The sequence below is a fragment of the Micropterus salmoides genome, unplaced genomic scaffold (genome assembly GCF_014851395.1).
Source record: "Micropterus salmoides isolate LMB-PRFRI ecotype aquatic unplaced genomic scaffold, ASM1485139v1 Ms_hic_scaffold_4, whole genome shotgun sequence".
Taxonomy (NCBI): Eukaryota; Metazoa; Chordata; class Actinopteri; order Centrarchiformes; family Centrarchidae; genus Micropterus; species Micropterus salmoides.
The window spans coordinates 11,613,660-11,626,296 of NW_024043372.1; the positions used below are offsets into that span (position 1 = coordinate 11,613,660).

Consider the following 12,637-nt stretch of genomic DNA (forward strand, 5'->3'; position numbering starts at 1 on the left):
AGTGATCTGCAGACTCCTTTCCTTGTGATTCAACCCACACCCACTTTCTGAAAGCTTTTACAACATTTGTTGTAAACACCCACACCCAGTGTCTAGTTGGTGTAAAACCTTTTATGAAGTATACCCATATCTTACATTTCTTACCAATAATTAATTCAGATCTGGCCAGAAATTATTTCTGCATATGGATTTAATGGTTTGTTTTAGTCTAATTAAATGCAGTTGGGTGTGTTGTCCCTAATAAGACTGTTAGATAGGCAAGGCACATTTTTCTGTAATGTTTTCTGCAATGTGCAATATACTGTATAAAGACAACAAAATTATATATAAAACATATTTATATATTTTTTACTAATAGATTTTTTTCTAAATATGATATTGTCCAGGTCTGTTAGGTACTTCAGTATATAAAACAAAGTTTGCATATGAGTGAGTAACAGGACTTCCTAACAATGGGCTGGTTTGACTACATCGTCATCAATGAAGCAGATGGTAACTGTTTAACCCACCAGAGGTGTGACCAATTCTAATCATACAGGGGATGGGGTCAAGAGAAGGATTTATGAATTTCCCTTTGCAAAGCTGTAAAATCCTAGCGTTACTCATTAACCCGTGAGAAAAACTTTGCTCCCATTTGTAACACCTCTGGTCACATGACTGCCAGCGCATGTTTAAAAGGAGGTTTGTGGACGGAGGGAAAGCAGACACTGAGCTGAGCAACTGCTGAGCATATCAACTACAAGAGACGATAAGGGAAAACTGCTGTCAACTGTCACCATGAAGGCCACACTCGCCACCATCGCTGTCCTTGTACTGGCTCTCAGCTGCACCCCTGAGGCTGTGCAGGTTGAAGTAAGTGCATCACTTAACATTTCTATATGACTGATGTCTTCATGATGAGACTACCTTGGACTTCTTAGAAAAAGCAGTGGCTGTGTTTATCTAAAAGTAATGTAGGTTACAGTGCAGAAAAGGCACAACTTTAAACTTGCATTCTGTATTTTTGTAGATTACAAACCGTGCTGAAAGTGTGCAATCCTCTGCCATGTTACATTATTTAAACTAATGCTACATTAGAAACTTTGGTTAAGTTGCAGTTCTTGAATACCAACATCCGCCTTTTCTTTCAGGAAAATGGATTGTCTTTCTCACTGGAAGCCGTCAAGAGGCTTCATGAGCTGACAGAGAGCAGCCGTGTGGCAGGACAACAAAACCCACGACTCAGGGCAAGCATCATGTACCTCTGTGCCGACCCTATGCTCCCACAGGAGTTCCTGCCCCTCTGTAAGCAAAGAGGAGCATCTGCATCCCTTGCCAGACTAGGTGAGATCATTATGCATTGAACAGCAAGTATTTTTGATGAAGTTTTAAGTGAACATGTCAGGTCATGAATATTGAGGGTCATGGGATTCAACGGTGTAGCTGATGTTTGCCTTTCTGTTTCCTTTGTTTATTACAGCTATGGTTCCCGTAGATGTCTGTGAGATTTGCGCCTTTGCTGCCTGCACCGGCTGCTAAACAACCCCAGCAACCCAGAAGCATCTTGCCCAGCTAAAGACTTGTGATTTTTTCCTCCCACTGAAAACTATTTCAGAGAATTTCTAAGATGATGACTTTATGTTTCCTGAATACAGAGGTTCTGGCCCTGGCCCATTAGCCAATTTATAAATGTTTAATTAGCTGTTAAACAAACACATTTAGACAAAAAGCCCCTAAAAAAATTTGACAAACTGAGGTATGTTTTTTGCAAACTGTTACTTTGTGGCATATTTACTACGTTATTGTTCTGCTGGTCATTCTTTATCATATATTTTATTTTTGAAATTTACATTTGTTACATTTCTATCTCAAGCTTTTTTTACATATTTAAAAATTAAGTTTCTTTTTTTCCATTTGTATTTTTTTTTATCAACATTGTTTTGAATAAAAAGCCTTCACAGATGGATACTGTGTACATTGTACTCTTTCCTGCAAATTCAAACACTCTTACTTTTATTATTACTATATAATTTTACTATGCACAGATTGTTGTAATATAACTTCTATTCACACATCCTACAGACACAGAGCAACGTTAGCATTCATTTGGAGTCATGTATGTGGTCACCTGGCATATGTAAGTCAACATTTACTGGTCATTTAGCTCTGATTTAGTATAAACGTATAGTGTATAGGTGGTTTGTCAGAGCATGTTTGAAGAAATGGCTGCCTACAGGGTTAGTAAACATGCATACAAGATACATGAAATATGAAGTACATGATGTGCGGTATGTACGTTCAGCAGTACCAACAAGGCAAATTCTGGTTGTTTTTTGTTTGTCATTTTTGCTTTATAGAGAAAATAAAATCACTGCATTTGACTTTTCATTCTTTTTATTGTGTATCCAAAGAGACAAACAGTTACAGTGTTTTTAAATTTGAACAGTTTTAGGCATAAATTGATTTTATTAAATTCAATTTAATAAAGAGCTTTAGTATCTCTCTGCCAGATTTATATCTTGGCAATGTGGAGAAAGATTTAAAACAACATTGTATAGGGATAAAATTAAAGTAAATTGATAAAATAATGCAAAAGATGCCATAAAACATTTAGTGGTGGCTTGTCAAAAAGGTTTTTGTAGGGTTGTAGAACAAAAGCTGTTTTCCTCTCAGTTCTGAATTGTGAGGATGTTATATATCAGCATGCTGCTGTTTCCACTCTGATGCTCATCTAGACTCCATTTACCACACTGCGCTCAGGTTCATTCCATGTGATAATTACAACACTCTCCACATACCATCCTCCATAGGCCTACAGTTGGTACTCACATCTGGTGCCATTTATCTACAAAGCTCTTTTTTGGAAAATGATCCCAAATCCCCCATCAGTGAGTGGTTGATGCTCCAGCACATCTCCTGCCATTGCTTTCACTGAGCCTGTTTTTCAGTCAGTTTTCTGTTTGACTACTATTGTATTTTTCTACTAAACTGTTAAAAGTTGTTGCCATAACTACTACTACTACTACTTATGTACTTACTTGCTTGCTTACTTACTTACTTACTATATGGAACCATTACAAGCCATTAATACTCATACACATGTATACACCCTACAGACTCATGTTTCATGTTTTACAAATTTTTTCTAACATCTATTATTTATTAGGAATCTTTTAGTTTGTGAATGTTGTCATTGTTCATAATATTTCCACAATTTCTGAACTACTTATCATTACCATAGAATTTTAAAACTCTTTGATGCAGTTGTTTTACTTGAAATATGTCACATAACAGGATTACTCAGGCTCCACCCTTTTTGCTGCATACATGGCAAGTTAGAAATATCTTCATTTGCAAAAACATACAGTATATCTCAGTTGATATTTATTGTCCTAAATCCTGTTTTTTTATTCTGCAGTAGGAGTTGGATTGTAAGATATCTCTCTTTTTTATTGTGCACTCCAGGGAATATCAATCAAACTGGTTTTGGTTTATTTAATGTGAGAATGGTGTTTGTATTTCAATCTGCTTTCAAAATGCAAAGTTATATCTCCAAGTATCAGCTAGGTTCAAATTATATTTCACATCCATAAAAACAAATTCTAAAACGTGTTTCTGCTTGTTTCAATTATTTCACTGTCTGTGCCATAAGCCTCACTGGACCTTTCCATTAACAATTGTGAATTGGATTTCTGCCCGGTACATCCTTTACAGTTTTCTTGATTGCTAAGACATGTTTAATGAAACTGGGATCCACTTGATCTTTGTCATCACCTTCTTAGCATAACAGAAGTCTTCTCTTGCAAATGCGTTAACACTTGCTTCACACATTTTTCACACTGAGAATCTTCACAGATATTTTTCACACCCTTTTTCAAAACAATTAACACATATCTCGTAGAGCCCAAACTCTACTGGATTAACAGTTTTGAACAAAAGGAAAACATCTATTTACAGCTGATAGAAAATACTTGCATAGTTATAAATCTCTAATGCACCTGTGTGAAACTACTTTGCACAACTCTTCCATCAACAACTCTATCCATTATGTGTTTCTATTTGCAAACATGGATCAAAGAGGCCAAAGACCATATTAAGGGCTATGGCAGACGGGCCCAAGGAAGAGGAGTTTGCATGTTTGGTGGAGAAGTATGGCTTGTCCTTTAGCAATGTGGCAACTATTGCCAGACTTTTTTCAGGAATAGGTAAGTCACAACGTCACTGTTTTCCACTGTGTATTTCAGATTTACATGTAATTGTCTTACTTATTAGTATTACTTGTAATTTTTTCTTCCTTCCATAACACCTTCCAATTTAATATTTTGCCTCCCTCATTCTAATACGTTCAAATTCCATGTTATACCACTCATTGTCTGGGAGAAATAATGTTGAACAGAAATCGAAGTACATGAACTTAAACCTTCACTAGCCGTGTTTCCATCAACATTTTTTAAGATTTTTTAAGTAGTAGTTGAAGTATTGCATTGATGGAAACGGCAAAATTCGGGGAAAAAAATCCTTAATTTTGCAAAAAAGTTTTTATGCTCGGTTGAGCTGGTTTTTGCCTTTGTCAAAATCGAGTTAATGCACTAAACTAGCAAACTTGTGACTCACGTCTGATCAGATGTTTCCACTGTTATATACTGATATTCCCATAATGTGCATGGCTGGTAGCAACTTGCCCACTTGAAACACATTCCTGAGGACCAATGGCCAAAGATCAATGGCCCTCAGTTCCATGCAACTGATTTTGTTTCTGGTTTGGAACCCATACGTCTTGTGTAACGTCAACTAGTGTTGTAGTACTCGAGACCGGTCTTGGTCTTAAGACCAGTCTTAAGACCAAGACTCGGTCTCGGTCTCAACCGCATTTGTACTCGGTCTTGTCTCGGTCTCGGACATTGAGGACTCGGGATTTTATTTCAAGACCAGTCAAGACCATAACTTTGGGAATATCATTAAATTGCTTTTGCATTGTCTGATTTGTTAACATCCTAACTTTGAATGGAAGTAAAACATATTGCTTCAAATGCAACTAATAACCCTAATTACTGACTCACCCCTCCCTGCGATGCTTACGTATTATGTGGGTGTTTTAATGGGAATGTGGATCTTTCAGATCAATTTGTGAAGTACCTATGATCTCGTTCCACATTTTATTGCGTGCCGTGCTGGTCTTGGTCTTGACTCGGTCTCACCCTCCCTCTGTCTTGGTCTTGACTGCTCTCAGCCCCTAAAAGTCTTGGTCTCTTGGTCTCTTGGTCTCTTGGTCTCTTGGTCTCTTGGTCTCTTGGTCGCTTGGTCGCTTGGTCTCGGTTTGGGCGGTCTTGACTACAACACTAACGTCAACTTCTGACGTACCTGGTTTGGTTTGCTCCATATCAGCTGAGGGAAACACACCCATTTCGCTTTTACTTTTTTTACTCTTTTTTGCAACATTTCAAAAGTCTGCTTAAAATTCGCATGACAAAGAGATTGGAAACATGGCTACTGTGATTATGTTTTCCTGGACCTCCATACTCTAACCAGTTACTGTAAGAGTTATGTAATACATGCCGCATTCAATGAAAATCAGTGAACTATACTCGTCCAGTACTTCATAGTTGTTCATTAACAGACATTTTGTCTTGGTGTGTGTGTGCGTATGTATCTGAATATTGTTCTTTTTTTTTTTTCTTTTTCTTTTTTTACAATACATTGGTTAAATTGTTATTAACAGTTTTTCTCATTTGTTTTAACACATTTGTCCCCTCTGACTTCACATTTTCAAAACAGTTCACACACAGGCCTAAATCAAAATTTGCTGGCTAAAATGACACATTCTGTCAACACTCACATAAAATGAAAAAAATATGCAACAAAATCAAATATTTCCATCAAGCACCACAACTTATGGTCAAATTATTATATTCTGTCAATCAATCATTACACAATGAACAACAAAAAACAAAATACAGTTATCAATATGACCCAGTTCAACCTTAACTTGTGCTGTATCCCTGTGCCATTTGTTGATACAGCATGATTTTTTTCTATTTTATTAGAGATAACCAACCCTGCTGCACACTTCCACTTTTTACACTTTTTTTAGATGCCCTGTTAAAACACTGTAATTCTAGGAGATTCAAAAAGCATGTCAAAATTGACATTATGATTATATGATTATACATCTGCATTACTGTAGACACAGTTTGTTCTGCCAACAGGGTATAACAATAAAGGTGAAATACACAGTGGAAAGCAGTAATGTTGTGACTTACCTATTTTCCTTCTGAAAAAGTCTGACAATAGATGCCACATTGCTAAAGGACAAGCCATGATTGATGGCATGGTCAATACTATAAATGTTACCTGAATTTTATCAGAATCAGCTTTTATTGCCAGGTATGTGTACACATACAAGGAATTTGACTCTGGATTGTACAATGCTCACGATGCGCTTACTTATACAATAATACAATAATAAAATCCGACACAAGCTACAGTATAGAGAACACATATACACACTATCAACAAAAACAATATAGACAGATTGAGATAATAATGCAATGAGCAGAGTGTAAAGTATGCAGGAGTAAATTATTATTACTATTATTATTATTATTTATTATTATTATTATGTACATGTTGGAGGTGGATGAGATATACAGGTGCACATACACATACAGGCATACATGTACACAGTGCAAAGGATGCTGGAATAAATAAGTATTATGTGCAGGCATTATGTACTTGAGGTAGGTGAATTTGGTACATGAATATGGATATGAACAGTATGAACAGCTCTGAAATAGAGAACGAGAGAATGATGAATAAATAATTGTGTGTTAACCGTTTTGAAACTTGAGCTCTATTTTCCCTTCTTAATGCTACTCCTACACCACCCCTTCTATTGTCTATACCACATCTTCTATAGCTAGATAAGGACTGATTGCTGATTGAAGAATTGTGAAAAGGAGTTTCACACCTGTGCATTAGAGATTTATTATTATGCAAGTATTGTCTATCTGCTGTAAATAGATTTGTTTCTTTTGTTCAACACAGTTCAACAGATAGAGTTAGGGATCTTTCTATGAGATCTGTGTTAACTGTTGTGAAAAAGGATGTGATCAATCAATCAAGAAAAACTGTAAGAGTTATATAATACATACAGTATTCAATGAAAATCAATGAACAACAATGTTCATTTATGTAACGTTATAGTTTTTAATTAACTGCTATTTTATGTTTATTTTATGTTTTTATTTTTTCATTTTGTTTTTACAATACCTTGACAGTGGTTATTTAAATCAGTATACTAGGGAGCCGGGTCTCTAATAGTGATGACTATTTGAAAGTTAAAATTAAGTTCTAGGTTCATACTTATATTTTGGTGGTCTACAAGTAAATGTTTGCATGCATCCCCCATCCTCAGTCTGAAATGATCCATTTTATCTCCTGCCTCTTTATCGACAGGTTGGCTCAAAAAACGGCAGAAAGTCTGCCTCAAAGGTACAAAAAAGAAATAAACATGAAAGGTGAAGCCTCGATTAAAAACCCGCCAAAACAAGTCGATTTTGTGACTTTGCTGAGAGTTATGAAACAATGTCTCGGAGTTCACACAGTCAGGCTACAATTCATTGCTGCTGGAGGAGCTGCAGACAGTGACTCTCAATGAAGTCTCACATCTGTTTAGGAATCAGCTTCTCCTCCTCACTGGCAAGTTGACGTAAGAATCTAACTTCTTATTTAACTCACTTAAAATTCTGTATCTTGAGTTGACATGATTCATAACTGTTACAGTAAAGCATTTCAAGTTTATGAGAAAATAAACTTTTGCACTAACGTACATCTTACTGACTGTGGAACCAAACAAAAAAGTTGACATTTGCATCTGGAAAACGTCATCATTTGCAAATATCACAGCTGTTCAAACAAGTGACCTATATGGATCAGCTCTGTGGCTGCTTTCTTATCAGACAGCTCTGTGACGGATATCTGTGGGAGTGAAACAAGGCATGAGATTTATTAGGGTGCAGTGAGGCATCAAATGCGTTCAAATGAAACCCAAAGTAAATAATAAAATATCGTGCTGACGGAGGAAACAACAGAGATAGAGGTTATAAACAAATTTAGTGGTTATAAACTAAAAAAGAGGATCTAATGCGCTTACAGTAGGCTAGCCAGAGTCCCCCTACCTTTACTCCCCTCACAGTTTTCTTTGTTAATAAATCACTCACTAATCTGTTCAGACACCTTATAAGAGGCCGAGCAGATATACAGTTACCACAGAAGAAACTCTCCTCTAAACTGAGAAGCATCTTGCATCATCTGAAAATGAGAGTCATCAGTGTTGCCCTGGTTTTGATGGTCTGTGTGTGCATGGGAGCTGCAGATGTGCAAGTTAGGGTGAGTATCACTTTTTTTCAATCAAGCTATTTGGTTTGTCTTTTTCTTTTGACTCTTTTTTTTATTGTTCTAAATGCATCTAGTAGTAGCTGACACCAAGGAGCCACGACTAAAGTGGCTATGTAGATCATTTCAGCCCCTGTGCCTATTTATCATTCCCATTACAAGCATGCATTCATTCTCAATTCATTCCACCTGCACTTGGAAGATTTTAATTGTGCCAGATTTGTGTCATCCCTTGAAGTTCTTCTTGTTCCCTCCCCTCCAGGTTGGAGACAGGAGCTTCCCCTTGGAGACGGTGAAGCAGCTGAAGGAGCTGATGGATGTAGACCAGAGCGTTAGCCCTCGCCTCGCTGAGACAAGCGTTGTAGCCGTTTGCGCCAACCCTCTCCTGCCGCAGATCTTTCATCCTGTGTGCCAAGGGAAGGGAGCAGGCATCGTTTTCTCAGAACTAGGTAAGACAGAGCAAAGGAGGAACAAACAAATAACAAATACCGAAATAACAGACATAAAATATAGCATCATATTAGAGTGAGTTCCTCTCGAGTCTCCTTCTAATCTATATATGAAGGAATGACTCTTATGTGAAAATAATATTCATCTCTAAACAGCATAGTGCAGAGGGTACGCTATCTTCAAGCATTCAAAATTAAAGTGCGGCGCTGGCATTATTTAATATTCTTGTTATTGTCAACCAGGGGTTTGATGATATCAGCATGACAGAGTGTGAGGGTGAAATTAGCGTTGAAGATTTGTGTAGCAGCATTTTGGGTAACCGTTAAAAACAATAAACGCAACATTTCAAAATGCACCTTCTTTGTTTCGACTGTCAGTCGAATAAAAAACTACTTTTCCAGTCATATATTTCATCATTGAAAATTTCTTTACAAAAAGTTCAAAAATATATAGCTGTTTAAAAAGGGCTAAATTAGTCACTGTTTTTTATGAAACATTACTCAAACAAGAGTAAATTGTACATTTCTTGAGGACTATTTTCTGCTGTGGATTAATACACATTTGTTGCAATTCTGAATATTTATTAATTTCATTAAATGAAGGAATATGTCACCTAGCTCATTTGGCTTTGGCTACACCGACAATTTTGTTGGTTTTGGACTTTTAATGGGATTTGTTGATAATAATAAATAATAAATAAATTAGACTAATAAAATTAGCCTACCAGCACCTCTAAAGCTTGCTAATCAATTAGTTATATCTCACTTATTTAATCTGTACAAGGATCCATACAAATATGAGAGTCAGATCAATCTTCTTGATAACCAATCCGCTCAACACCTACTTGTTCATTGAGCATCAATGTCAATATTTGGCAATTCATACAGGAAACAATACACAGGCTCTCAGAGAGGCTGTTTAATCCACAGTTTCATTACTCAGGCACGCGCTCTCTCTAAGACTTGAGATTAAAGACACTGACAACAGACGCAGGCTCACAAGAGTTCACTGTTTACACATTGTATTATGCACATCCTGCAACTTCCGCACCATAAAGTGGCTCTGGAATGATAATGGCAGACAAGAAGCCTGTGAAAAGCTGTGCAAATAGTCTTTGGGGACCATTAAAGCTCATTAGGCATAGACACCACCCTTGTTGCTTTACTGAGACGGATACGGATCCCATTCTCAATATTAGCAGTATTTCATAAAACTGAAAAGCTGGCCCTTTGGGTGGTGCAAAAACATCTTTTAGGTCAGATAAATATTTATGTTTCTCTTTTTCCCCCTTGTGCTTTCCAGGGTATATCATGGCATCCCTGGATCCTTGTGAAATATGTGCCAACCCCTCCTGCTATGGGTGTCTGAACTAAGGCTGCCATCTGCCTGACACAAACATATCCACTGAAAGCCTCTGGGGGCGTCATCCTCCATAGTTCTTTTACATTTCTATGTATAAGGCATCCATGGACATCGACAAAAACATCCTGTCACCCAGCAACAACGTCAAACAGGTTTCAAGGCTCAGTGGTCAAAGCACTGGATTTTTATAGATATATAAAAAACACTGAGCCATTCACCATTTTTGTTTGTGTTTAACTTTTGCTAGATGCTGTTCATACATACATAGTCCCTTGTCAGTAAAGACAGACTTTCTGCAGTGTTTGAATATTACTTTGTTGTCTTCAACTTTTAATTTATTGAGTCTGATGCAGCTTCTTGGAAATAAAAATATGTATACTTTGCATCCTTGAAAGCAGTTTTTACCTTTTGTTTCAAGAATATAGTAATGCACACACTCTGTATCTTACCATAAGACAAAATCACACACACACACACACACACACAGTAGTGTTTCCATCACTTCAAAGGACATTACATTGACTTACATTGATTTGCTGGAGACTTACCCTTAACTGTAACTATTACATCTGCCTCTAGAAAGGCAAGTCCCCACAATGTGACTGTGTAAACAGATTTATGTCCCCATTACATGAGTAATACATGGCTACACACATGCACACTCATAAAGTGAGTTATCTTTTTAAAAGCTGAATGAAAAAAAATGAAGGGACATAATGGTGAGTCAACAACAACAATGGTGAATAAGCCAACACTAAAGTAATGAGAATGCAAATTGTCACTATTTAAGTCAAAGATAGTCTCTTTAGAAGATGAATCACTCAGTTTCAAATGGTTCACATACCGGCTGCAAAGCTGATAACTTGTGATAATTTGTGTGTACACTCTCCTACTATGGTTCAGAGATCTGTCTTTATTTGTTCAGATTCTTCTCATCAGATCTTCTCACACATGTGTACAGCAATCTAAAATTCTAATCTAAAATTTCATCTTACTGGATATAGCCAACTAGAGCAGCTAATTTGTGTCAGCAGCAATCAGGGATGTGTATTGTTACAGCTATCAGATGTCACACATGATCATCAGTCATTGAGGGAACTGCCATTTACTATGTAAAGCTGCTCTACTCTCTGCATTGTGTTTAAATTGCATTCGCTGATCGATAAACCCTGCAATAATGTGAGTTTAATAGATCAGTTATTGGACTGGTCTAATGAAGGTGATCAACCTCAACAAACACGGTGTGTCCAATCTTTGATGGCTGATGTGCGTTTCCATTCCTAATGTATTTTCACAGTGTGGTAAAGCCACTTTTACTTAAGTAAAGGCTCTGAAAAATTCTTTCACCACTGCACTTTTCCTCTATCAAAGTAAGGTTTCTCTGTAGTGAATTAATTAAGTTCACAGCCAAGGAAAGCAAACAGAATCAGAGGGAAATGGTCAGATAATGTAGAAATGAAAATAGACAGATACATTTGAATACAGTAGCTAAAACACATGACAAAATAGATTAAACACAATAAAAATCAAAGTGGTGAAACATTTGTAGGCTATTAAAAGGCTATTTAACGAAGACGGATGTAGCAGGGAGTGAGACCTCTCGCCTCTGCTTCCCCTTGACAACGTCTGATGACCTCTGGCGGTGTAACAATGTGTCAATTTTAAAATAACACTTGTGACTATTCCAGCGAACATTATACACAGTTACAGATCTCACAAACAGACATGTTTCCCACTCTGTATATAGAAATAATATGTACTCGACCTTACGGTAAGACCAGTCCATGAAATCTTTTTCATCGCCTCTTTGGTGTTTTAAACTGATTTGAATAAGACACGTGGCTCGTTGGTCTAGGGGTATGATTCTCGCTTAGGGTGCGAGAGGTCCCGGGTTCAAATCCCGGACGAGCCCTTGCTTTTGAAGTTTTCCAGAAAGACAAATATGCACATATTTTAGCAGTAACTCTCAGTCCACGTATGTGTAGTGCCAAAACATACAGAACATATACAAAAACATAAAAAATTGTGACATAGTTAAGTATATATATAGGTAAATTATTAGTTGTCCCATATTTCACAGCTTTAAGTTTGCTCTAGATTTTGCTGGATCATACAGAATACAGCCTACTGTAGCCTATTAGGTTGTTCCAGCCCTTCATTGAAGCAATATCTATTTGTTTTAAAAGAGCTTCTCAAAAGTGTGGATGTTTGCTTTTTTCTGACTGTTTATAAACTAAATTTTTAAGCATCATATCGGAAAAATAGCAGAGGTGGAAAGTAACGAATTACAATTACTGACGTCATTGAGTAGGTTTTTGTGTACTATGAGTCTTTTTGAAGTAGATTTTTAAATCTGTAATTTTACTTTTACTTGAGTATGTTTTGTTTAAAGTAGTAGCCTACCTTGCTACAATGCAGCTGCATAATAGTGTCAATCGGTAAATTAATGCCA

At 36.8% G+C, this 12,637-nt stretch overlaps 2 protein-coding genes and 1 non-coding gene across 3 annotated transcripts; all 3 read left to right on the forward strand.

The window, feature by feature from the left end:
• Window positions 1–708: 708 nt before the first annotated feature.
• On the forward strand, window positions 709–1,945 carry si:ch211-220m17.5 (guanylin family protein). Its single transcript, XM_038695589.1, has 3 exons — window positions 709–852; window positions 1,131–1,323; window positions 1,460–1,945. The coding sequence occupies exons 1-3, from the start codon at window positions 778–780 to the stop codon at window positions 1,516–1,518; spliced, it is 327 nt and encodes a 108-aa protein (XP_038551517.1). The 5' UTR covers window positions 709–777; the 3' UTR covers window positions 1,519–1,945.
• Window positions 1,946–8,166: 6,221 nt separating this feature from the next.
• LOC119886806 (guanylin-like) lies at window positions 8,167–10,560 on the forward strand. The gene is made up of 3 exons (XM_038697757.1): window positions 8,167–8,367; window positions 8,636–8,822; window positions 10,126–10,560. Exons 1-3 carry the CDS (start codon window positions 8,296–8,298, stop codon window positions 10,194–10,196), a joined length of 330 nt encoding a protein of 109 aa, XP_038553685.1. The 5' UTR covers window positions 8,167–8,295; the 3' UTR covers window positions 10,197–10,560.
• Window positions 10,561–12,025: 1,465 nt separating this feature from the next.
• trnap-agg lies at window positions 12,026–12,097 on the forward strand. Its single transcript has one exon. It is a non-coding gene; the product is annotated as a tRNA-Pro (tRNA).
• The last annotated feature ends 540 nt before the right edge of the window (window positions 12,098–12,637 follow it).